The sequence below is a fragment of the Sinocyclocheilus anshuiensis genome, unplaced genomic scaffold (genome assembly GCF_001515605.1).
Source record: "Sinocyclocheilus anshuiensis isolate Anshui unplaced genomic scaffold, SAMN03320099.WGS_v1.1 scaffold132, whole genome shotgun sequence".
In the NCBI taxonomy this organism is placed as follows: Eukaryota; Metazoa; Chordata; class Actinopteri; order Cypriniformes; family Cyprinidae; genus Sinocyclocheilus; species Sinocyclocheilus anshuiensis.
The window spans coordinates 1710219-1733773 of record NW_015555730.1 but is presented as its reverse complement, the minus strand read 5'-3'; the positions used below and the strand labels follow the sequence as shown (position 1 = coordinate 1733773).

Genomic DNA, 23555 nt, shown 5'->3' with positions numbered 1-23555 from the left:
CGCCAGTAAGTCTCGAGATATGTTTTTTCAAAGTTGACAAAAGTTCAAAGAAAGTTCAAAGAACTTGCATTAATTTTACATGGCTTTCCAAACATGCGGTTCTCGAGTGCAACGGTGATAGATGCGCGAAATATGCGTTCTGTGTGAACGGCTTGGTTTCAGTTTTGATGTAAACAAGATCTTCTCCGCATTGATGTTCTCTTTTCCCGCAATATTTGTAATTGACAATGCAGCAGCGTCGCATCTAGTGGCTTCAACTGGATAGGCTAACAAAAACATTAATGCAACGACTGCCACTGATAAGGCTGCCTCCTTAAAGGAACACTCCACTATTTGCCTGAAAATAGTCCCCAGCATGCTCCCTGTGCAAGCAGGTGGTCACGTTGACTATGTTGACGGAAGTTAGCCTATTTTCAGGCGCTGCATAATATTATTGCGCTGGATTTTTATTTTAAATTTGACGAATATTCGAAATTCGATTTTTTTTTTTTTGACAGCCCTACAGGCCAGTCACTTGTTTAGCAAGAAATGATACAGAAAGTGTAGATCAAACCTTGATTGGCCGGTGTTTGCCATCAAGTTATCTGAGCAGCTATGAGGTTTGATGTGTTTCCATAAAAATGGAAATCTTTATAGAAAAGTCATGGAAATTTGTGGGCTTTTCTCATACAGTAGCGTGTGAGAAACATTACTATTTTGGGCTGTGTGTGTTTACATTCATGTGTCTCTCTTCCGCAGCATCTCCTGGACAAGTTTCTGATCCGCAGCACTTCTCCAGCAGAGAGCCAGGTGTTCTACCTGAAGATGAAGGGAGACTATTACCGCTACCTGGCTGAGGTCGCCACAGGAGACGAGAAAACCGGTGAGCTTTTCCCAAACAACATTTATATGAGATTTATTTGTCTTTTCTTAATATCCTTTATTTTGATTTGAGAAACAGATCTCTATATTAGATGGTCTTTGATGTTCAGCATGGTGTCTCTGAGTTTGAGGCTATGCATGTGTCTGCTGCCAGCTGTGCAGCCACACCTCCACACACACATGCAGATTTTTTTGGTTTGATAGCTACCAGTGGAACAGGTCTTTACTTGTGCTTCCACACCCTTAATGGCTGATTATTGAGGGAATGTTGCACAAATTCTCTTTTAAAACAGAAATTGTTTATGGTTCAGAATGTAAGCCACGCCTGCAGCTATACATCGCTAGGGTCCTGTTAAATCAGTTTTCTTTCCCCCGAAGTCTGTTTTATTTTTCCCTAAATATATTTGTTCTCTCTCTCTTCTTTGTTTTAATGGTTAAATAAAATTTTGATAACTGAAAAGTATGTCTAATTAATTAATCATGAAACGTATACAGATTAGCAACAATTTTAACAATAGGTTCAACAAAAAATACATTTTTAGGATCCTTTAAATGTTTTATTTATTCACCAAATTCTATGTGGATTCTATTAGGCATGGGCCGGTATGAGATTATGACGGTATGATAACCTTAGATAAACATTTCACGGTATTGCGATTACCGCTCTAAAATATGTTATTTTTAAATGTCTTGGTAAAAAAACTACTTTTTTTTTCCCCCCACTGAACACAATATGTTTTATTTTTAAGAAGCATATAGAACATTTTGGAACAGTAAACATGTCAGGCTAAATAATTAAAATAGATAATTAAATTCTTCTTAATTAAGTGCAGTCACTTAAGTGAGCCTAAACCTGCAGCTCAACAATAATCAGAACATAAGTAAATTATTTCCTGTAAAAAAAAAAAAAACATCCCTATAAATGAAAAAAAATGCAGTCACTTAAGTGAGCCTAAACCTGCAGCTCAATAATCAAAAACATAAACAAAACATAATTTCTGTAAAAAAAATACTTCTTAATTAAATGCAGTCACTTAAGTGAGCCTAAACCTGCAGCTCAATAATCAAAAACATAAACAAAACATAATTTCTGTAAAAAAAATACAAATAATAATAATAAGAAATGCAGTCATTAAACCTGCAGCTCAACAAGGTTTTTGGAGACATGCTCACTTTCTACACATGCATCTTTCAGTCCAAGTTATGATGCAAGAATGTTCACCTTTCCTGGATTAAGTTTGGAGAGGTGAGGTACGAGGATGTGTGTATGTGCACATATAAGGAAAGAGAGAGCGCAAGTGTCTCACACACACGGTCTCTCCGTACAACACTCAAACAGTGGCAAAGTTTGTTTGTTTGTTTTTTAAATGTCGTTTGAACAGATGTAAACAATGGCAGGAGGCTTAAAAGTACAGACGTGATACCAGCTAAATTTAATTATTGTACTAAATCGCAGAAACTTAGTACTTTAGTCTGCTATTCCCCGCTCTGTGAGGTAACATGAGGGAGGAAACTAGTTGACGTTAGCAAGTTAATTAGCCATGTTATCTGCCTCGGTAGCAAGCCAAATAGTATTTATTTCAACACTGTAACAAACGGCGGGTGGGTCTCTGTCTTGATCGGGGTTGAAAGAGGGAGAAATGAAGATGACACACATATGTAGTTTATGTACGACCTGGAAGTATTTATTTAGCGATCAGCGCTAAAACGTCATCTGTACGGAACATCGTTGTGTACGGAACATGGTTAGTCTACGTTACCCGAAAAATTCCCATACGACAGACTTCGTCTTTTTCGACGGGGGAAAAAGTTCCAGGGATTCACCTCCTTCAGCCATTCTACACACAGGTGACTCCACTCACACCAACCGGAGGGGGAGGGGTCGTGTGACTCGCTACTCTCTTCGCTGCACACAACTGAGGGAGTCCTGCACTTTCCGTCTTTGACGACATGTAAAAAAACTGCGCATACCGCAGGAACGGTATAACGAAACATTTTAGTGGTTTTGAAACCGTGACTTCCCCAAACCGCGGTATACCTTGAAACCGGTTATCGTCCCATGCCTAGATTCTATTTTAATAGTGTAATTAAATTGTAATGATCAAAAAGCATGTCTAATATTATTATATTTATTTATTTTGGAAATTCTGTTGTCTGTCTACATTTTTGGATTTATGGTTCAATACAAATTTTATTCTGTGGTAATCAAATGATGGCATAAAACATTAACAATTTAATAAATATTTGAAAATGTAATTAAATGAAAATTTAACAGTTCTTTTTATTTTTTGCCAAAAAGGTGCAGCACAACAGAGGTTTACTGTTAAAATTAAAGTGGAGAAGAAAAATTGTGATATGCATTAAAAAAGATTTAATGATATTTAATAATATAGTGTATTATTTTTATTATTAATTAATTATTAATTATTAAGTAATTATTATTATTATTATTACTTTAAGTCAAAAGTACTTCCGCAAAACATAGTCTTACATTTCCAAGCATAAACAATGCAGCATAAAATACATGGCACACAGTGTTGCGTAAAATACTCAATACTTTTCAGTGTCGAGTCAAATGCATATAATCAACTTTGTACATTTTTTTTAATTTTTTTTATACCGTTTATGTCTCAGAATTTGGCTAAATGAGCATCATGTTAATGCATATTTTAAAAAGCATGCCAGTAATGCTTGAAATGCTGGGCAGATTGACCGCCCACTAGGTTTTGGAACAGAGCAATAATGTCCACATGAATAATCTTACATAACTGCAAATATAACTCTTGTGGTGATTTTAATGTTGTTTTACTCATTTGTTTGTCCTTGAACTAGTATACTGGCCCTGCTCCAAACGCTCTTGCTGCCTACCTAGAAGCATCTCACGCACGCCAACACAAACACTGATCCAAACAGTATGCGGCAGAATGATGCTGCCTTAAACACACCACCTCGTTTTAGTCAACATATGGCAGCATCTTATGGAGAAGACAAACTCAGAATGCATTGCCATAAGCATCAGGGGAAATCTCCTTCATAAATACTTTATCAAGTCCTTCAAAGAATTGATTGAATATAGCTCCATCTTATTAAAAATGCTCTTTATCTTTGTGCACCTATTAGAATAGCGAGCAGCAGTGCTAGGGTTTGGAAAAGAGCAAGAGTTTCCTAAAAGCACCACCTGACTGTGTTTGGCACTTCTGAACTCAAGAGGTCAATCAATTAACCCTCTTAATAGAGTTAGAAATCTCATGAAGTAGCCACAGACTCAGAGTTTTCATTAATTATATATCTGCAGATGAGGATGGAGGTTTAGATCTGAAGGGCTTGTGTCCTAGTTCATGAAGCTCTTGAGACACAAGCAGCTTGCAGATTAATTTAAGGACGTCCAGTGTTCCGGTTTCATGCCCGCATGTAATATCCTCACCGTAGCTCATATCTCTGCTTTATTACAAAGAACCAAGCCAATCAAATGATTTGGTTGTAGGGCTGGGCGATATGGCAAAAAAATAAAATCTCGTTTTTTTTTTTTTTTTCAACTTGAAAATGTAACTACAACATGATTCAAGTAACTTTTCTTAATTAACCCTCTAGTTAAAGAAAATTCTATTCCAAGTGCACCACACGGTGTCAACATGATGTGAATGTTGAACAAATCACTTGTTAAATAACTTTGCAGAAAAGATGCATGAACTACAGCTACATCTTGTACAAACTTGTCTAATGTGTATTTTTTATGTTCAGAAATAATACGAGGAAAATGCTTTAAAAGTTTCTCAGATGTCAAGGTAATACTGAAGGTATAACACCAATAGACTATTATTAACTGTAAATATTCTGTGAACACAATGAACAGCACTGTCAGACATACAGTAGTAGTTTTTTACAGGTTTTTTTATTCGATTGCGCTGCTTTTACATATTTTTTTTCTATGTAAACATGGTTTGTCTCTTGCAGCATCTCATGCATGAAACGGCATTCTAAAAACACGCCGCTTAAGTTTAAAGAAGTTCACTCCCATCTTGCATTTTTTCCTATTCCACTGCCCGCGTCAACACAAAAGCGCATTCTGTGTGATACGAGCGCGTCACATGTGAGCGGTTGGATCATTGGACAGTAGCATTGGCATATTGTCAAAAGTGTCTAATTCTAACGTTTGGCAATATTTCTATTCGAAATCGTGATTCCTCGATTTATAAATAATAAAATCGTGGCAAAACATTACATTTGAATTAATTGGAAAAATGGCCCAGCCCTGTTTGGTTGTGTTTTGTGTGCTTCCAGTGAGCACAATGCAAATGTTGTGGTTTTATTTTCCACCATCCAGTCTTTGTCTCATCACAAGTGGACATCTCTGCTGCAGATGGAGCACTGCAGCACGCAGTTCAGTCTGTCCTGCTCCACCTCGCTTGGTTTCATTAATGAGGCTAATGAGTGATTTCCCTCCACATGTGGTCTTAGTCCGTCTGTGGAAGTAATAACTCACTCTTTCCGATAGATGCATGAGGTTATTAGGGCTGCTGCTTCTCCCTGCAGGGTTTGATGAATTTTTAAGTGCCTGGTGTGTTTCTATGGCAGCACAGGAGCGAATGATCTGACTGAAGCTGCCATCTGCCGCAGATCCCAGATCAGTCTGTTTGTGTAGTATTATAGATAAGCTGCAGGTTTCGTCGAAGGGGAAACGAAAACGATAAGCAGCCGCTGACCTACTACTGTACTGTCAGTGTGATGGGCTGCGTGATCATCGCCATGGCAACAGCATCTGGATGATGCGTGTCGTCCTGCTGAGTTTGGGCTGAAGCGCCTGCGGGTGGCTGTAATATATGCAGCGCTCCTGAAGCTCTTCAGATGAACAATTACTGCTCATCAGGCACAGTGCTCTCATCAAAGCTCTTTACAGAGCTGCTGTCTTTTTCAAATATTTATGTTTCTCTCTCTGAGCACGGATCAATGCTCTTGATGCACCATGATATTGACCATTACTAACAGCTCTCCAAAGTACAAAGAAAATGATATCTCATTTCAGCCATGTGCAGAAGAAAAAACGTAAAATGCATGTTTTGAAATGGCTTTGAAGATGTGTTTATTTAAATTTTTTCCACTACAGTAACCATCATAAGGCATAAATTTAAAGTGTTTAATGTCGGATTTAAAAGCATAAAAATCTAGTTCAAGTAAAAGCATATTTTCCACATGCAGTTTTCTCAAAATAGTCGTGAGGAGCAATATTTCTTCATTTATGTAACATGCCTCGCAAAACTTGAGTGACTCAAACAAAATGCTGAATTGGTCATACACAAGGCAGGAGGGGTGTGAAGGCTTTAGGACACTTAACTGGCCATATAAAAGCACATTAAGATCAGATTCCTTGAATTTAATATTTTAATGGCTGCAAATCCTCAATAAAATATTGTAAATGTTTTATGTGCTCAACTGTTCGAAAGATTGGGGTCGGTAAGATTTTTTTTGAAAGTCTCTAATGCTTACCAGGGCTGCATTTATTTGATCAAAAATACAACAAAAACAGTAAAATTGTGAAATATTATATCTATGTAAAATAACTGTTTTCTATCTGAATATATTTTAAAATGTAATTTATTTTTGTAATGCAAAGCTGAATTTTCAGCATCATTACTTCAGTCTTCAGTGTCACATGATCCTTCAGAAATCACTCTAATATGCTGATTTACTGCTCAAGAAAAAAAGTATAATTACTACCAATGTTGAAAACAGTTGTGTTGTTTCATATTTTTGTGAAAACTGGGATACATGAATTTTTGTTTTATTTTATAGGGTTCTTTGATGAATAGAAAGTTCAAAGGATCAATTTATTTGAAACCGAAATCTTTACTGTCTCTATTGACCAATTTAATGCATCCTTTCTGAATAGAAGTATTTATTTCTTTCAACAACAACAGCTTGCTGACCCCAAGCCTTTTAACAGTAGTGTATATTGTCAGCCTTAATCTGTGCTATTCTGTGGGAAAGTATGTAATGATTCTATCATGAATAATGTTGTGTGTTTGTACACAGATATCATCCAGAAGTCTCAGGAAGGGTACCAGGCCGCCTTTGACATCAGCAAAGACAACATGCAGCCCACTCATCCCATCCGCCTGGGCCTGGCTCTCAACTTTTCAGTCTTTTACTACGAGATCCTGAACTCTCCAGAGCAGGCCTGTGAACTTGCCAAGAAGGTTAGAATGGGTGCTCACGGGGCTCAAAGCTCATACACAGAATTAAGCTTGGTATTATTTATTTATCCATGTATTTGTTCCTTTGTAGGCTTTTGATGATGCCATTGCTGAGCTGGACCAGTTAACCGAAGACTCGTATAAAGACAGCACACTCATCATGCAGCTACTTAGAGACAATCTGACAGTGAGTTCTTGTAAACAGCTGAGAATTTCACTGCCGATAATCATACAAGCAACTGATTTTACTAGCGCTTTAACTCTTTCCTAATTATAAAACACTCACTAAAATATCGTCAGAATCATAATAGGAGTCGTGTAAAGATTGGACAGTCATTGGAAAGGTCTTTAGTGGAATACAGCAAGTTATTTGATTCCCTTACAAACGATAGGAGGTATTCAAATGTTAAAATCCGTAAATGAACATGTTCAGAGGCATTCATGCGCTTGTGTTCAAAATCTGTTGGATAGTGTTTGATTGAGTGGAAAGCAGGGGTTCGGATACATGTTTTTCACATTTAAACTACTTTTAAATAGGTAATGAAATGAAAAATCAAAATGGCCTTGATATTTACACACACAAGTGATTAGAGTTTCATACCTCAAAGCTAACTTTTTTTGTTTTCCGCCCTTCTGAAACATTAAATAGGTGATGTTTACCCATCACAGCGTTTACTTGCGTTTCTGAAAGAGGTAACGCACCTTAAAATGAAGTATATTTATAATTTACAAATATTAGATCTAACCTCTAGACAATTTATATCAAATATACAGATCTGAAAATGCATTTCATGAGCACTGTAACTTCAAAATACAAAGCTCATGATGTAAGACACTGGAAAAAAACAACAGAAATGCAAATTACAAACAGATGTAGCTTTTTTTTGCCACGTTTTGCTAGTTTTAATGCAAAGTCAAGTAAATATGGAAAATGATTTCCTTATTATAAAGAGCTCAAACATAAGTCAAGAAAGGTTGGGATGTAACAGTCATTCTTCTTAGGTTCTCAGTTTTTATCAAATAAGATGCACAGCTCTGGATGTATCATGCTCCTTTCCACCCATTAAATGGTCCATATTTAAAAAAAAATCAAATAAAAAAAATAGACATTTCAGTGGCCAGATCTGGATGTGCACACTTTAATGTCCCCCGCTTTGATGTTTTCAGCTGTGGACCTCTGACAATCAGGCCGATGGTGAGGACACAGAGGAGGGCCGGGAAAACTAAAGCCGACTCCACAAAGAAGCTTTTCAGTCAGCACAGCGAGAGACAACGCTGACGCTTTTCCAGTTCCAGCTTCATACTCACCAGCCCGTCATTTATGTGTGTGTTTGGATGTGAGAGTGTGAAGGAGAGACTGTGTTCGTCTACGTGTGTTTGTTTGGGGGGCAAACGGCAGTTGTTTGTCTTCAACATGTGTTCATTGTGGATTGGAGAATGCAGTGTAGTTTGCTGGCTTGATGTGTGCTCATGGGATGCCAGTCACCATCAACTTTGCTGTAGGTGCATATGTGAGAGAGAGAGAGTGAGTATGAACCCTTTTCTGAGTTTACTAGGGGAGCAGTTAGTGATGGGTTTCTTGTGGCTTAGACTGAATTCTTCACTTTCCTAAAGAATCATGGGAAATAAACCAAAAGTCAGTATGAACGAATACTTGTGACAGATTGGGCTTGTGCAAAGACATTCTACTTCAGTTGTCAAGTGTTTGATTTCTCATTGGTGAATAATAACGCGTACAAACTCTCTCTGTCGACCACAGACCTAAGATCAAAAAGACTTGACACATGGCTTATACTGTAACTTTGATATAAAAGTCTTGTTACCAGAGCAGTGAGGAATGCTTTTCATGTGCTTATCTGATTAATACGGTTTTCTATTAGGAGTTTCGGTTTTGTTTTATTTGTACTACTACTTACTCGATCTGTTTTTAGTTTGTTTTGTTTACTCTTTTGATACTTGCCTAAACTGCATGTGGCTTTATTTAATCAGGGTGACTGGAGTTGGCTGATTGGGTTGCCTAGAAACTGTCTTAGAATTTTCATACGGAACACTCAGCATTATTGTTATTTGTTATGGAGGGTGGGCGGAGGGATCTGGATCTCATGTTAGTGGAATTAAAACGGATAAAACACAAACCACATGATCTCTTGGTCTTTTTGCCTTGCGTTCGGTCTCTGGTGTTTTTCAAACCTGGCCGTTCCAGAAAGATCCTGGACTTCAAATATTCATTTAGATGAGTGCTTGCGGGGGAATTATTAAAGAAACGGTTCCCAAAGCATGAGAGTCGCCCTTATGTTGTTCCAAACCTTTCTTGGAACATAAAAGGAGATGTTAAGTAGGGGGGAAAAAAAACTTTATAGTTATCAAACTCTGAAACTGAGAATGTGACGTCTGTGATTTCAAACAAAACTGGCTCTGTGGCCATAACTGATGTGAAACTGACTTTGACATGCCGTTTTTAATGTACATTAGAAGACGTGTCTAAACAAATTCGGACCACTGTTGATCACACAAACTACCATGTGACTACAGGAGACTGGGAAGAAAGTGCACAAGTTCGCCGTTTTCCTGTCCCCATTCATTTTTGTTGTATTAAAAATAAAATTTAATTAAATTTTAAAAATTATCCTCTAACAGTAACGTTCTCGATTCTTTTTCTGTTCTTTCGACTTTTCTTTTTTTGAAAAAAAATAAATCAAAATATTGAGACCCTTTAAGATTCAGTTAAGATTGTCAATGTGGGACAGTGCTTTAATGCTGCTTCGGGTTCGAGCGTGTTGGTGGTCAAGCGGTTGTCTTCTCAGAGCTGTTTTACGTGCAGAGCAGGAACTGGGTCTTATCATCTCCGTGGGACTGCAGTCATCAAGTCCTGCACCAGATTCACTGGACTGAGGAGACGAGAGCCGGACAGGTGACTGAGGCAGATGCTGAGGAACTCAGATGGTCTGATGATCTTGTTGTTCATGTCATGATGTCTCTACAGTATTGAGCACACGGAGATAAGCTTAAATGCCATCCTGCTTACGGAAAACTTGGACCACGGTTGTTATTGTTAACTAAAACGACAACCAAAAAAAAAAAAACTTTAATGTTAACTCGGCATTATAATCAACATAAAAAAAACTATAGTTGCCAGGGCTTTAAGTTGAAGACAAAAATAAATCTACATAAACTAATGACTTGATAAAAACCATATAGACGTTTTAAAAATAAAAATAAAAAACTTTCATTAAAATTAATACGAAAACTATAAAAGTACATCAATGACACTAAAATAACAGACCTGGACAGTTTTAAAATTGTGAACTGCGAGTCCCTGACAACTTATGTAAATTAATAAAATCTTCAAATGTCATGAAAATTACTAGTAAATTTCAATGGCTAGAAATTGCTCATTAAACCTGGAATAATTTATTAAAAAAAAGATCCAGTGGCTGTATATAGTAATTTAATTGTATAAAAATACACGTATAGAATAGAATAGAGAGAGAGAGTGTGTGTGTGTATATATATATATATATATATACAGTGCCCTCCACTAATATTGGCACCCTTGGTAAATATGAGCAAAGGCAGCTGTGAAAATAAATCTGCATTGTTTATCCTTTTGATCTTTCATTCACCCAATTATTGCAACATCCTTTTCCCAAGATAACAGCTCTGAGTTTTCTCCTATAATGCCTGATGAGGTTAGAGAGCACCTGACAAGAGATCAGAGACAATTCCTTCATCCAGAATCTCTCCAGACCCTTCAGATTCCCAGCTCCATGATGGTGCTTCTCCTCTTCAGTTCACCACACTCACTTTCTATAGGGTTCAGGTCAGGGAACTGGAATGGCCATAGCAGAAGCTTCATCCCTGCAATTCTCCAGCTGTGGTCCTCAGAGAGTCTTTAGCCACTCAAACTCTCCTCCTCACCGTGCATTAGGACGATATAGACACATGTCCTCTTCCAGGCAGATTTGTAACATCTTTAGTTGATTGGAAATTCTTAATTATTGCCCTGATGGTGGAAATGGGGATTTTCACTGCTCTAGCTCTTTTCTTACAGTCACCTTCTATTTTGTGAAGCTCAACAATCTTGTTCTACACATCAGAGCTATATTCTTTGGTTTTACTCCTTGTGATGGATGATTAAGGGAATTTGGCCTTTGTTTTCCCTCCTATTTATATTCCTGTGAAACAGGAAGTCATGGCTGGACAATCTCATGCTCCTAGTCACTCTGGTGTACATTAACAATGTAAACATAAATGGGAAAATTCTTCACAGATATTTTACTCGTAATAATTTCTAGGGGTGCCAATAATTGTGGCCAACATGCATTGGAGAAACATTTATTTCATCATGAGATTTTCTCCCATCTTTCAACTGTTTTACTTCAAAGAAAGTTTAGAATTTTTGTGCAATTTTTGAATGAAAGATCAAAAGGATAAACAATGCAGATTTATTTTCACAGCTGCCTTTGCTCATATTTACCAAGGGTGCCAATATTAATGGAGGGCACTGTGTATTATATTAGTTATTAGATTGATTAGGTATTATTACACAATCATATATATATATACCCCTGGAAATATGTTTGAATTTCAATATTGTGATTTCCAGGCCTGTGTAAAAAGGACTCCTTGTTTTGTCCACCTGATCCTGTATTTTTAAGTGAACTGGAGCACCTCTGGAAGGCTCTCCGTTGGGGTGTGTCAGTGAAGAGCCTCGGGCTACGGCTGTGGGATGGGCCCTGTTGCCATGGAGACGGGCAGACGGCGCTGAACAACAGTACTTCTGTGGAGAGAGGATGAGTAATCAGCAGGAGAGAGAACTTCTCCGAGTAACGACAAAGATAATACATGTGTGTTATTACACACTGCAGCACTGCAGACGGCAACTCTGATATGAGCAGCATCAGTAAAAGCACGCACTTACAAGGCCAAAAGCAGATCAGACTACATGTAAACAGTTACTACTACTACAGTGTATCTCCAACAATATCATACAGTGTTCATTCACTTAATATTCAGAAAAATCCTCAATTTGACTGCGTTGACACTATGAGAACATGAGAATAAGAACTTGAACTGAATTGAGATGATAACAGCATTACTGTGTTTTGCCTTCTAGCCCTACTGAATCAAATGTGTTCATAATTGATGAATTTTACACACTGACACTGTTATTGACCTCAACTGAATCAATATTGAGCTGCCTGACTCCAGCTGAATAATGACTGTCTTCAGTAGAGCTGCTTATCGCTGAATTGAACTCGTTTTATAATGAATGAACTCTACAGAGTTCTTGAGCCGAACTGAATCAACACTGAACTGACTGGAACTGAATAATGCCACTATTGTCTTGCTTCAGCTGCTTTATAGCAGAGTGCCTCACTCTGCTACTTTTCCTGAAGCTGTTGTTGTGTAGTTCTAGTAGTATGTTTTAGTTTTTATTTCTATTCATCATAGAAAGGTTAGTTTTTAGTTCTATTTACCTTAGAAATTACTTACCTCTCTTTACCTTAGTTTTTAAATCTAATCTTTATATTTTATTTTATTTATATAACTAAAAATATTTGTAATCATTTTTGTTAACAATAACAACACTGCAATAAACAGCAGAAGGTGACAACACACCCCGGCATAATATCATATTTTGAGTTTGCTTTCATTTTTTATATTTTCCATTTTGACTGTAATTTGATGTGCTTTTTTGACATTCTCACTAGTTCTATTTAGCTTTATTTTGTTTTTATTTCAGCTCAAATTGAAGTATTTGTTTTATTTTATTTGAATTATTATTTTTTCCCAATTATAATAGTTTTAAATAACAATAAAAAGGAGAATCCAGATATTGTATGACAACATGCCCCACTATCAGTGTGCTTTTTTTTCTGGAAAATAATCAGAGAAAAATGAAACCGCTATTTAATTGCCATGACTTCGACAACTTCTAGTTTCCCCCCAATTCTGAAAATATGTCTTTGCTAGTGTTGTAGGAACAAAACTACCAATAGCCTAACTGCATTTGTGGTCATAAATGAATAAATAATTAGAAGGTAATAAAATGATGCTTCCTACATCCAGTTCAACCTAAAAGCCCAGAATGTCTGCACTGGAAATCTGAATCTAGTCAGTCGTTCTTGCAGGTCTGTGACTCCACCTGTTGGTGATCTTCAGTACACACGTCTGTGCGGTTAATCAACTATGAACTATGAATTTAATTGAGGATGAGGAGTAGGTAGGTCTCTTGAAGCAACCATTTTTTTAGCTGGTGAAAATACTAGTGCTCTAATCATTTTGGCCACCACTGTATAAATATTAAATATTTATTTAAGCGAATTACCTATTCTTAATTAAATGAATAAACGTTAAAAAAATTAAGTTCAGTCATTTATTTTCGCTTTTATACATTCGTTACAAAAATCAACCCTTCATCGTTCTAAAAGCTTATTGGCCAGATCTGCGGGCCCTAACACGTCTCATCCAATCACCATCAAAACCGCTGAGCTACTGCTGCGTCACATTGCGTCGGGGGATGACGCAGCGGCTCGCCCCGCCCCTTCTCTCCCGATCCCCGGCTGTTAGTGCTGAGAGAGTGCGCGTGTGCTCCGGAGCTCGCCTCGGCACACATTATATATAAAAAAAAAAAAATACAAAAAAATTAAAAACTTCTAAAAACTCCAAAAAATCATTTTATTTCTTTTTAAATTAAAAATCGGTGAAGGGGAAACTGGAGGCCTTGAAACATCTCTCGACAACCCCGAAAAATAACGACAGTCTGTGAGCTCGCGAAGGCCTGCTTGATTCGTTGGTTTGGATTTTTCGCGTTTTTAAATTTCTGTTGCCCTAAATATCCGTCATTTTTAAACGGAACGCTTTAATCGTCCAGCCGAAGCCATCTGTTAGTCGACGGTTTTCAGTTTTAAAAATTGGCGTTGACATCTAACGGTAGCTATATTCTGACGTAGTTGAGCTAGCGCCGCGAAACACGTACAATTCTGCGAGTTCACAGCTGCGAGGGAAGAGAACATGAACCCCAGCGCTCCTAGCTACCCCATGGCCTCGCTGTATGTTGGAGACCTGCACCAGGACGTGACTGAAGCCATGCTCTACGAGAAGTTCAGCCCGGCCGGTGCCATCCTCTCCATCCGGGTGTGCAGGGACATGATCACGCGCCGGTCGCTGGGCTATGCCTATGTCAACTTCCAGCAGCCTGCAGACGGTAAATGATGGCGTTGACGCTAAAGACGCATTGAAAATTAAATGTATGTGTCAGTTGCCTGCTTATGCATCTCATCCACATGCAGCACAAGCGTCTGTGTTTGGTTATTATGAATTATAAAGCGTTGAGGAGGATGGCAGCTGCATGCTGTTGCATGACATGCATGTCATGTTTAGGGCGTGGGTGGGCGGGGAGTGTGCAGCACAGATAACCCCTGTCAGGCTTGTCAGGAAAATGCCTTGATCGCATTGATTATGGCTGTTTGTTCTCCCTGTTTTATTGTTAAGCTATATCATGCTGTTTTCAATAGGTTTAAACATGGTCTTGGAGGTGTCACGTGCAGCCCCGCTGATTTAGGTCAGACATGTTCAGTGTGCAATCCGAGATTTCTTGTCCTTTTTTTTTGGATTCAGGTTGCATATATCATATGCTATGTGGATTTTGGTGGTTGCACAAAAAGGGTTCAGAAATTAATTTGAGATTGGGCAAAAATGCAATCAAAAAGGGACTAAGCAATGCCTATGTAATGAATGCATCACTTTTATCCTTGGAGTAGTTAATCTGGTTATTCAGATGGACGATTTTATGATTTACAATATGCACTTCATTTTCAGTTAATGTCGGGATCATCTATTGCAAATTTAAGGCAAAACACTACAGGTGACAATATTAATTAATTGATTTGAGCGTATGCTTCCCTAGTTGATTAATAACAGTACATGAAGACAAATGTTTTGAATTAAGTTTTCTGAAATTTTGTAAAATATTTCAACTGAGGTGTTGTTTAATTAAATATGAACTTCTTTGTATCTGTATCAGAACAGAAGTTTCAGAACATTTCATTCAGATTTTGTTAAATGTTGTTGACATTAGAGTTGAACGTATTACAGAGGGGTTTTTGGAACTTTTTATGACTCCAGAAAATACCATATTTTTATGAAATTAAATATTATATAAATTTAAAAAGTCCATATAAATCTCAAATAGAAATGAAACCGTAAAGACAACTAATGACGAGAGAACTTCGATTAGACAATTTGAAAGAAATTGATTTTTAAAAAGGTTTCTCCTGGAATAATTTTAGAGTTTTATTATACAGTGTCATACATTCTACAACCCCAATTCCAGAAAAGTTGGGACGTTTTGTAAAATGCAATAAAATCAAGAATCTGTGATTCGTTAATTCTCTTGAACTTTTACTTAATTGACAAAAGTACAAAGAAAAGATTTCCAAAGTTTTCACTGACCAACGTAAATGTATTTTGTAAATATGAACAAATTTTGAGTTTGACGGCTGCAACACACTCCAAAAAAGTTGTGACAGAGGCAAAATAAAAGTGAAAAAGTTATAGAATATCCACGTTAAACTGTTTTGAAACGGCTCACAGTAAGCAGGTGAATTGGTAATAGGTCAAGGTATCATATTTGGGTATAAAAGGAGCATCTTGGTCTTTGCAAGCAAAGCTGGATCATGGCTTTTTATGTCTTTAACCGACTACCATATATAATAATGTGAAAAGATTCAGGGAATCCAGAGAAATCCCAGTACATGTAGAGCAAGGCCTCAGTTGAATGTGCTTGACCTTTGAGCCCTCAAATGGCATAGCATGAGAAGCCATCATGCTGCTGTGTTAAATATAGCCACATGGGCTCAGGAGTACTTCAGAAAGTCACTCTCACTTAACACAGTCTGCCGCTGCATCAAGAAATGCAACTTGAATCTCTTTTACTGAAGGAGAAAGCTATCAATTTTATGCAGTGATAACACCAGATTCTCTGGGCCAGAGCTCATCTCAGATAGTCTAAAAGACAGTGGAAATGTGTGCTGTGCTCAAATGAGTCCACATTTCAATGTGTTTCTGAGAAAAATGATGTCGAGTTCTCAGTCCCAAAGACCAAAGGGACCATCCAGACTTTCATCAGCGACAGTCATGGTATTTGTGTGCAGCAGAGCAAACAGCATCGGTGACTGGCATATGTGTTAAGGTGTCATTGACATGGAGGCATATATTGGAATTGTACAGACATATATACTGCCATCAAGATGATGTCTTTCATGGGAAGTCTATGGTTATTAGATCAAGACAATGCCAGGTCTCATTCTGCATGTGCTACAACAGTGTGGTTTTGTAGACGCATGTGCATGTGTTAGACTGGCCTACCTGCAGTCCAGATCTGTCTCCTATTGAAAATGTTTGACCAGTCATGAAAAGGAGAATCAGACAAAGATGACCACAGACTGCTGAGCTTCTGAAGTCTTGTATCAAGCGAGATTGGACAAAAATTTTGCTCGCATTAGTATTCTCAATTCCCAAACAATAAAACATTGTAATTAAAAGGAAAGTTGATGTGACACAGTGTTAAACATGCCTCTGTCCCAACTTTTTTTGGAGTGTCAAAATTTGTCTACGCTTACAAAATAAAATTAAGTTGGTCAGTAAAAACATTGGAATTTTTTCTTTGTACTTTAGTCAATTAAATAAAAGTTAAAGAGAAAGAACAGATAACATATTCTTGATTTTATGGCATTTCACAAAACGTCCCAACTTTTCTGGAATCGGGGTTGTATGTATTTGTTATTGTTCCTATTGTTATTATTGTTATTTTAAGAATATATGTTGAATGTTTTTAAGATAAAATTGTACATTTATTGTAAACAATGTATTGAAATATTGTAATCATAATACTGTTGACTTTTCCATGAATATAGCCATTGCCGCTGATATGGCGTTAAATCGTAAATAAATAAATAAATAGACACAAATAGGTAGTGTAATAAAACAAACATTTAACACATTGGGGAAGTCGTGGCCTAATGGTTAGAGAGTCGGACTCGTAACCCAAAGGTTGTGGGTTCGAGTCTCGTACCGGCAGGGATTGTAGGTGGGGGGAGTGAATGTACAGCGCTCTCTCCCACCTTCAATACCACGACTGAGGTGCCCTTGAGCAAGGCACCGAACCCCCAACCGCTCCCCGGGCGCCGCAGCGCCCAGGGTGTGTGTTCACGGTGTGTGTGCACTTTGGATGGGATAAATGCAGAGCACTAATTCCGAGTATGGGTCACCATACTTGGCCACGTCACGTCACTTTCACTTTATTTAAATATGTAGTTTGGAGGTTTTCTTTCTACTAGTCCAAAAGACGTGGATGCAAAATATCCAGAAATATTCAAATTGTTGAGTGTGTGAAATAAAAAAACAACGGTTTTGCCAGTAGTGCCTTTCCTTAAGTGCTAATCATTTTTGTGGACTCATAATTGTTTTTGCTTCCAGCTGAACGGGCTCTAGACACAATGAACTTTGACGTGATCAAGGGTAGACCTGTCCGCATCATGTGGTCTCAGCGCGACCCCTCTCTGAGGAAGAGCGGCGTTGGAAACATCTTCATCAAGAACCTGGATAAGTCTATTGATAATAAAGCCCTTTATGACACCTTCTCTGCATTTGGCAACATCCTGTCCTGCAAGGTAAGGCACATACACGCTTTTGAGTGTGCTTTGCAGTGGTTTGATGATTGAGTGTTGGATTTTTTTGTGCATGAGTGCTTCTTTTGCTCAGTGGGTGCATGATTTTATGCCTGTTATCCTTTCTTAAGGTGGTTTGTGACGAGAATGGCTCAAAGGGCTACGGCTTTGTGCACTTTGAGACCCAGGAGGCCGCTGAAAGAGCCATTGAGAAAATGAACGGCATGTTGCTGAATGACAGAAAAGTGTAAGTGAGATTTTTTAGCATTGCCCCAAACCTGAGCATTAGGTTGAAGGAAAATTGCTAAAGAACTTGCCAGCTAACATGAGGAGTGGCTTCGACTAACAGACTTGATTTGGAATTGAAGTGCGTGGAAGGGTTGGACTAAGTGACATTAAAGAGTTTTTAAATTAAATTAAAATTTAAAGGAATGGTTCAACCGGAAATAAAAATGTACTGAAAAATTACACAGATGGTGTGTATTTTTAAAAAAAAATTTCTAGCAAATTTTCATTTTTGGGTGAACTATTCCTTAAAGCGACATTCTGAAAAACATTTTGGTGTCCATTTTTATATTGCCTAATATACGTTTGTTTAAAGATTGCATGCAAGTACTATTGCATTATGACAGACATTGTAGAGTCTACAATCCCAGGTATGAAATTGTGCTCCAGGAGGGTCACTGTCAATAATTAAATAATTTCAATATTTTGTCATCACAAAATAAAATGTTCACAGAAGTGCATTTGAGATACACTACCATTAGAGGTCGACCGATATGGGTTTTTCACTGGCCGATGCCGATATTTAGAAATCAGGGCAGCCGATATATGATGCCGATTTTTTTGGGCCGATTTTCTTTTCTTTTTTTTTCCCTTCATCTCATAAAAGTGATTTTGAGCAAATGGTTATTGCAGGGTACAAGATAGTAATAGTAGTAGTAGCCCAATTTAGAGTAATAATACATGGCTCAAAACTTAAGCACCTTCTCAAAACAGTTCTGAAGGATGCTTTTTGTTTGTTTGCTGACAGACACCAGTGTTTCCCACAGACTTGCAAATGCAAATTCATTCTCTGCCAGCAGGAGGCGCTTTGGGAGCGGGAGATATAGCGGTTTCCCCGGTAACGGCTGTAATCAAATCAGCGCTGCCCTCACAAACGCTACTTTATCAGGCATTACAGTAAAGACGAAATGAAAATGACATCGAAGCTTTTCTGAAGACAGTCGGTTCTTTTCAAATATACATTCATATAAAAACACCCGCGCTGCATTTTAATTTTGAAACGTGAAGCTCTCAGTTTATTCAATAAACTGAATAAAATGAGTTTATTACAAAATAGATTTTCCAGCCTTTTGGAAAATCTATTTGTGGCGGTCAGTTTTGATATTGTGACGAGCCGCCACAAATAACTCAATGTATAGGAAACACTGGACACTGCTATAAGTCAAATGGTCAAGTGATAACAAAAATAAAAGATTTCACACATATTACACAGCCTGCTTAAAACTGCAAACTGCTTAAGAGTGCGCTGGCCACGAGCGAATATATAACATCGTGGAGGCTATTGTCGGGCCCACAGACACATTTCATGAGGAAAGTTAACGTGCACGTTATAATCAGCCCAGAAGTTTCTGAATTGAACTTGTTTCTACTTTCACATGCAAATGACTTGTTGCACTTATGAATATGATTACTTTGCGGCATCAATTCTAGTAGGGTAAAACATAATTCCGCTTTCGAAACGGTCTGTTTTGCCCTGCCATTAACTGAAGCTGTGTGTGAACAAGCCGCGGCTGCCGAGTGTGTGAGCTGCTCCGCCTCACGCAGCCTCAGGCCCTGTCCCAAATGGAAGACTTCATGTGCTCTTGCGGTCTTACGGACTTACAATGGCCGCCGCGTGTGCGTGTCCATTAAGTCCACGAGACCGTAGGGTGTCCCATTCGTCATTTTAGCGTTCAAAAGGGTGCTCGCGAGCGCCCCCTTTGCAGCCGCTATGCGCCCTCAATGCGCACTTCTGCCGAGCCCGGACCGGGGCGAGCTCCACAGCAGACTTCTACCCGACAGTCAAAGCGGCATTACGTCACGAAAGTGAGGACTCAGAGGAAGACCGCGAAGGTTTAGGGTGCCATTTGGGACAGGGCCTCAGAGGGAGTTCCGCAACAACGCTTAGCTGCCCCCTGATGCACTTGCCTATAAATCGGCCTAATTTGCAGCACAATCGGCCGATGCCGATTAATTAAAAAATGCCAAAAATCAGCCGATCAATCGGTCGACCTCTAACTACCATTGAAAAGTTTGAAGTCTGTAAGATAATTAAATGTAGTGCACTCACCAATGCTGCATACATTTATTAAAAAATGCAGTAAAAACAGTAATATTGTGAAATATTATTGCATTTTTTAATGTTTTCTATTTGAATATATTTTAAAATGTGATTCATTCCTGTGATGCAAAGCTGAATTTTCAGCAGCATTACTCCAGTCTTCAGTGTCACATTATCCTTCAGAAATCATTTTAATATGCTAATGAAGAAAAAACATTATCAGTGTTGAAAATGTTTGTACTGCTTCATGCTTTTATGGAAACCATGAATCATGCTAAAAAATTGACGAATTCATCAAAAAAAAAAATCAGGATTTGATGAATAGACTGTTTTTCAAAAGAAGAACATTTATTTGAAATATAAATCTTTTGTAACATTATAGTCTTTACTGTCATATTCAAACAATTTAATGTCCATGCTGAATAAAGTATTTCTTTCAAAAATCTTACCTAGACTTTTCAATGGTAGTGTATATACTAAACAAACCTGGTTTATACAAGTTAAATAATTCTTCCTTGTTAATTGAGTAATAAACTGTGGAAAGCTTTCCTTGTTCATTTCAATTAAAGAGAATTGTTTGACTTGGTTTGGCTTTGGTTGTATTAATGACTAATTACAAAGATAAATGGTATATTGTTGAAAAATCCTAAGCTATGTCAACCAACCTATTGAAATAACTGCTTTGAGATCCATTAGATCCTCCTATTAAATGGTCCTAATTTCTATCAGGTTTGTAGGGCGCTTCAAATCTCGCAAGGAGAGGGAGGCTGAGCTCGGCGCAAGAGCCAAAGAATTTACCAATGTGTACATCAAAAACTTTGGGGAAGACATGGATGATGACAAACTCAAGGACGTCTTCAGCAAATATGGTAAGTTCTTTGTAGTACTGCAGTTTTTACACTGTTATTCTCTTTTGACTTACCCATTACCAAAACTTATTCCTCATTTGATAAGGTACTGCCATGAGCATCCGTGTCATGACTGATGAAAATGGAAAGTCCAGAGGCTTTGGATTTGTGAGTTTTGAGAGGCACGAAGACGCCCAAAGGGTCAGTTCAACTTAATGTTGTCAAACTAATGTAATTGACTTCCTGACGTAAACTTAAACATAGGATACACATGTACAATATGTACATGTACAATATGTACAATAGTTCTGCTCTCTTCTGACAGGCTGTGGATGAGATGAACGGCAAAGAACTGAACGGGAAGTTCATCTATGTAGGTCGTGCTCAGAAGAAAGTGGAGCGGCAAACTGAGCTCAAGCGCAAATTTGAACAGATGAAGCAGGACCGCATGACTCGTTACCAGGTCAGTGAGGGTGAACTCTGACCTCTGCAGCCTTGTCAAATTCGGTGTTTCCTCCTCAGTGGACCACACTGGCCAAAATGGCTGCAACAGTGAATTTGTAGCCCATGGGCCTCACGTTCCTGTATAGTGGATATTGGGGATAGAAGGGCTATGTACAACTGTTTCTTATTCAAGGACATGAGTTAGACTGTGTAACTGCATTTGGATCTTTAATTTTATTTATTAAATCCAGGGGAAGTGTGTTGTAAGTGCCCTCACAGATGCAGATCTTCACAGCCGTTTGCTGTCTTTACAGGGTGTCAATCTTTACGTGAAGAACTTGGATGATGGTATTGATGACGAGCGTCTTCGTAAAGAGTTCTCTCCCTTCGGTACAATCACCAGTGCCAAGGTACGATTGTGAATCCGTCTGACCAAGTTATTTATACACATTCTAGACATTTCCTATAAGAACTAAATGTACACATTAATGGTCTTATTAAAATTCATTGGATTTAAAAATTGATTGTTTTACTTTAATGCACTTTCTTGGCCTAATTGGGTACAATTTATCCGTGCATGTTACTGCAGCGCAGAAATGTTTTTAGTTACTGTACTAAAGCCTAAAAATACCTTTGCATGTTTCTTAAATATCTGCAGACATATTAAGGTCACATACCTGTTTTGGTCTGTGTGACTCCGCCCACTGCCAATGTATCCAATAGGATTTTGACAGCCATGGTTGCCAGTTCGTTCGCGATAATGACAGCTGTTTGCATAGCTTCTCAGTGAACTATGGCTCTGTGTAGTAAATGCTGCTCCTTCTGAAAGCATGCAAAAATACCACATTTAATAACATGTTTTTACTCCAAACTCGCTTCATAACGTCAGCCAAGTGTTTGAAATAAATCCTTCTGTGAGATGATGTGGCTTCTTACACAGAATAAGGCACGCAACATATTTCATAGTATTTAAGCAGTGATTTACTACTGATCACAGAACCGTGCTTCACTGAAAGATACGCATGACAATCATTCATTCGATTTCATTTCGATTTATTGTGCAGCCCTAGTATATCAGCGATGAAAGCCAGCAAACAAACTGGGTCAGAGATCACAGATTCTACCCAACTTAAGAAGTCTCGGCATCCATCTAAAAAGCTCTAAGACCAGAAGCTTATTAAAACATGGATAAATCATTTCATCAATTTGTCACCTTACATTGTCAATGTAAATGCCCAGTTTCCACCATCCAGAGGAATAAAATGAATTTGTTTCCCTTGATGTAATATCTTTGCAAATGCCATTTCATGTTGATTTTGTTGCATGTTGCCTTTTAGACAAAAATTGAAGTCTTCCCCCGTGTCACAGGTCATGATGGACGGTGGTCGCAGTAAAGGCTTCGGATTTGTCTGTTTCTCTTCCCCTGAGGAAGCCACTAAAGCGGTGACTGAGATGAATGGCCGTATTATGGCCACTAAGCCATTGTATGTGGCTCTTGCTCAGCGCAAAGAGGAACGGCAGGCCCATCTCACCAACCAGTACATGCAGAGGATGGCCAGTGTCCGTGCAGTGCCAAACCCCGTTATCAACCCCTATCAGCCTGCACCTCCATCAGGATACTTCATGGCTGCCATTCCACAGGTGGGTTGGTTCTCATATTGCTTAGATTAACATGACTGCTGATTTTTTCCCCCCTAATGATTTCCTTGCATCACAGGCCCAGAACAGAGCTGCGTATTACCCTACCAGTCAGCTCACCCAGCTCAGACCCAGTCCCCGCTGGGCCACACAGGGTGTCCGGCCTCAGCGTAAGTCAACTTTGTATCCCAGAAACCTGCTTTATTAAATGAATCCAATAGTACTGATTCATACTAATAAAGACATTGAACCTTTCCTACAGACTTCCAGAACATGCCAGGCACAATGCGCTCATCTGCCCCCAGACCTCAGAGCTTCAGCACCATGCGTCCTGCGTCTCAGGTGCCCCGCATGATGTCCACTCAGCGTGTTGGTGAGTAGTTTCAGCCTTTACATGCTCCACAGCACCATGAGGTTTTGGTGACATAGAATATTCAGTAGGGCTGGGAAAATAAATCGATGCATCGAGAAATGATTCAGCATTTATTCTGAGATTTTCCGAATGCATCGGGATTCTTTCTCACGTCGATTAGTTTTGAACAGCAGATGTCACTGCATGCTTTAGAAACAGCCG

General features: G+C 38.4%; 2 protein-coding genes across 2 annotated transcripts in view; both read left to right on the top strand.

The window, feature by feature from the left end:
- Nucleotides 1–9187, top strand: part of LOC107672854 (14-3-3 protein beta/alpha-A-like) — a 21331-nt gene extending 12144 nt beyond the window's left edge. Inside the window, exons 3-6 of the mRNA XM_016466229.1 lie at nucleotides 739–862; nucleotides 6892–7055; nucleotides 7144–7239; nucleotides 8220–9187. Coding sequence (XP_016321715.1) covers nucleotides 739–862; nucleotides 6892–7055; nucleotides 7144–7239; nucleotides 8220–8279 — 444 coding nt within the window. The 3' untranslated portion in view covers nucleotides 8280–9187. The remainder of the gene's footprint in view (nucleotides 1–738; nucleotides 863–6891; nucleotides 7056–7143; nucleotides 7240–8219) is intronic.
- Nucleotides 9188–13595: 4408 nt separating this feature from the next.
- LOC107672855 (polyadenylate-binding protein 1) overlaps nucleotides 13596–23555 on the top strand; it is a 21234-nt gene continuing 11274 nt past the window's right edge. The window contains exons 1-10 of the mRNA XM_016466230.1: nucleotides 13596–14262; nucleotides 17535–17728; nucleotides 17857–17972; nucleotides 20781–20920; nucleotides 21006–21100; nucleotides 21225–21362; nucleotides 21658–21753; nucleotides 22712–22984; nucleotides 23061–23151; nucleotides 23244–23354. Coding sequence (XP_016321716.1) covers nucleotides 14070–14262; nucleotides 17535–17728; nucleotides 17857–17972; nucleotides 20781–20920; nucleotides 21006–21100; nucleotides 21225–21362; nucleotides 21658–21753; nucleotides 22712–22984; nucleotides 23061–23151; nucleotides 23244–23354 — 1447 coding nt within the window. The 5' untranslated portion in view covers nucleotides 13596–14069. The remainder of the gene's footprint in view (nucleotides 14263–17534; nucleotides 17729–17856; nucleotides 17973–20780; nucleotides 20921–21005; nucleotides 21101–21224; nucleotides 21363–21657; nucleotides 21754–22711; nucleotides 22985–23060; nucleotides 23152–23243; nucleotides 23355–23555) is intronic.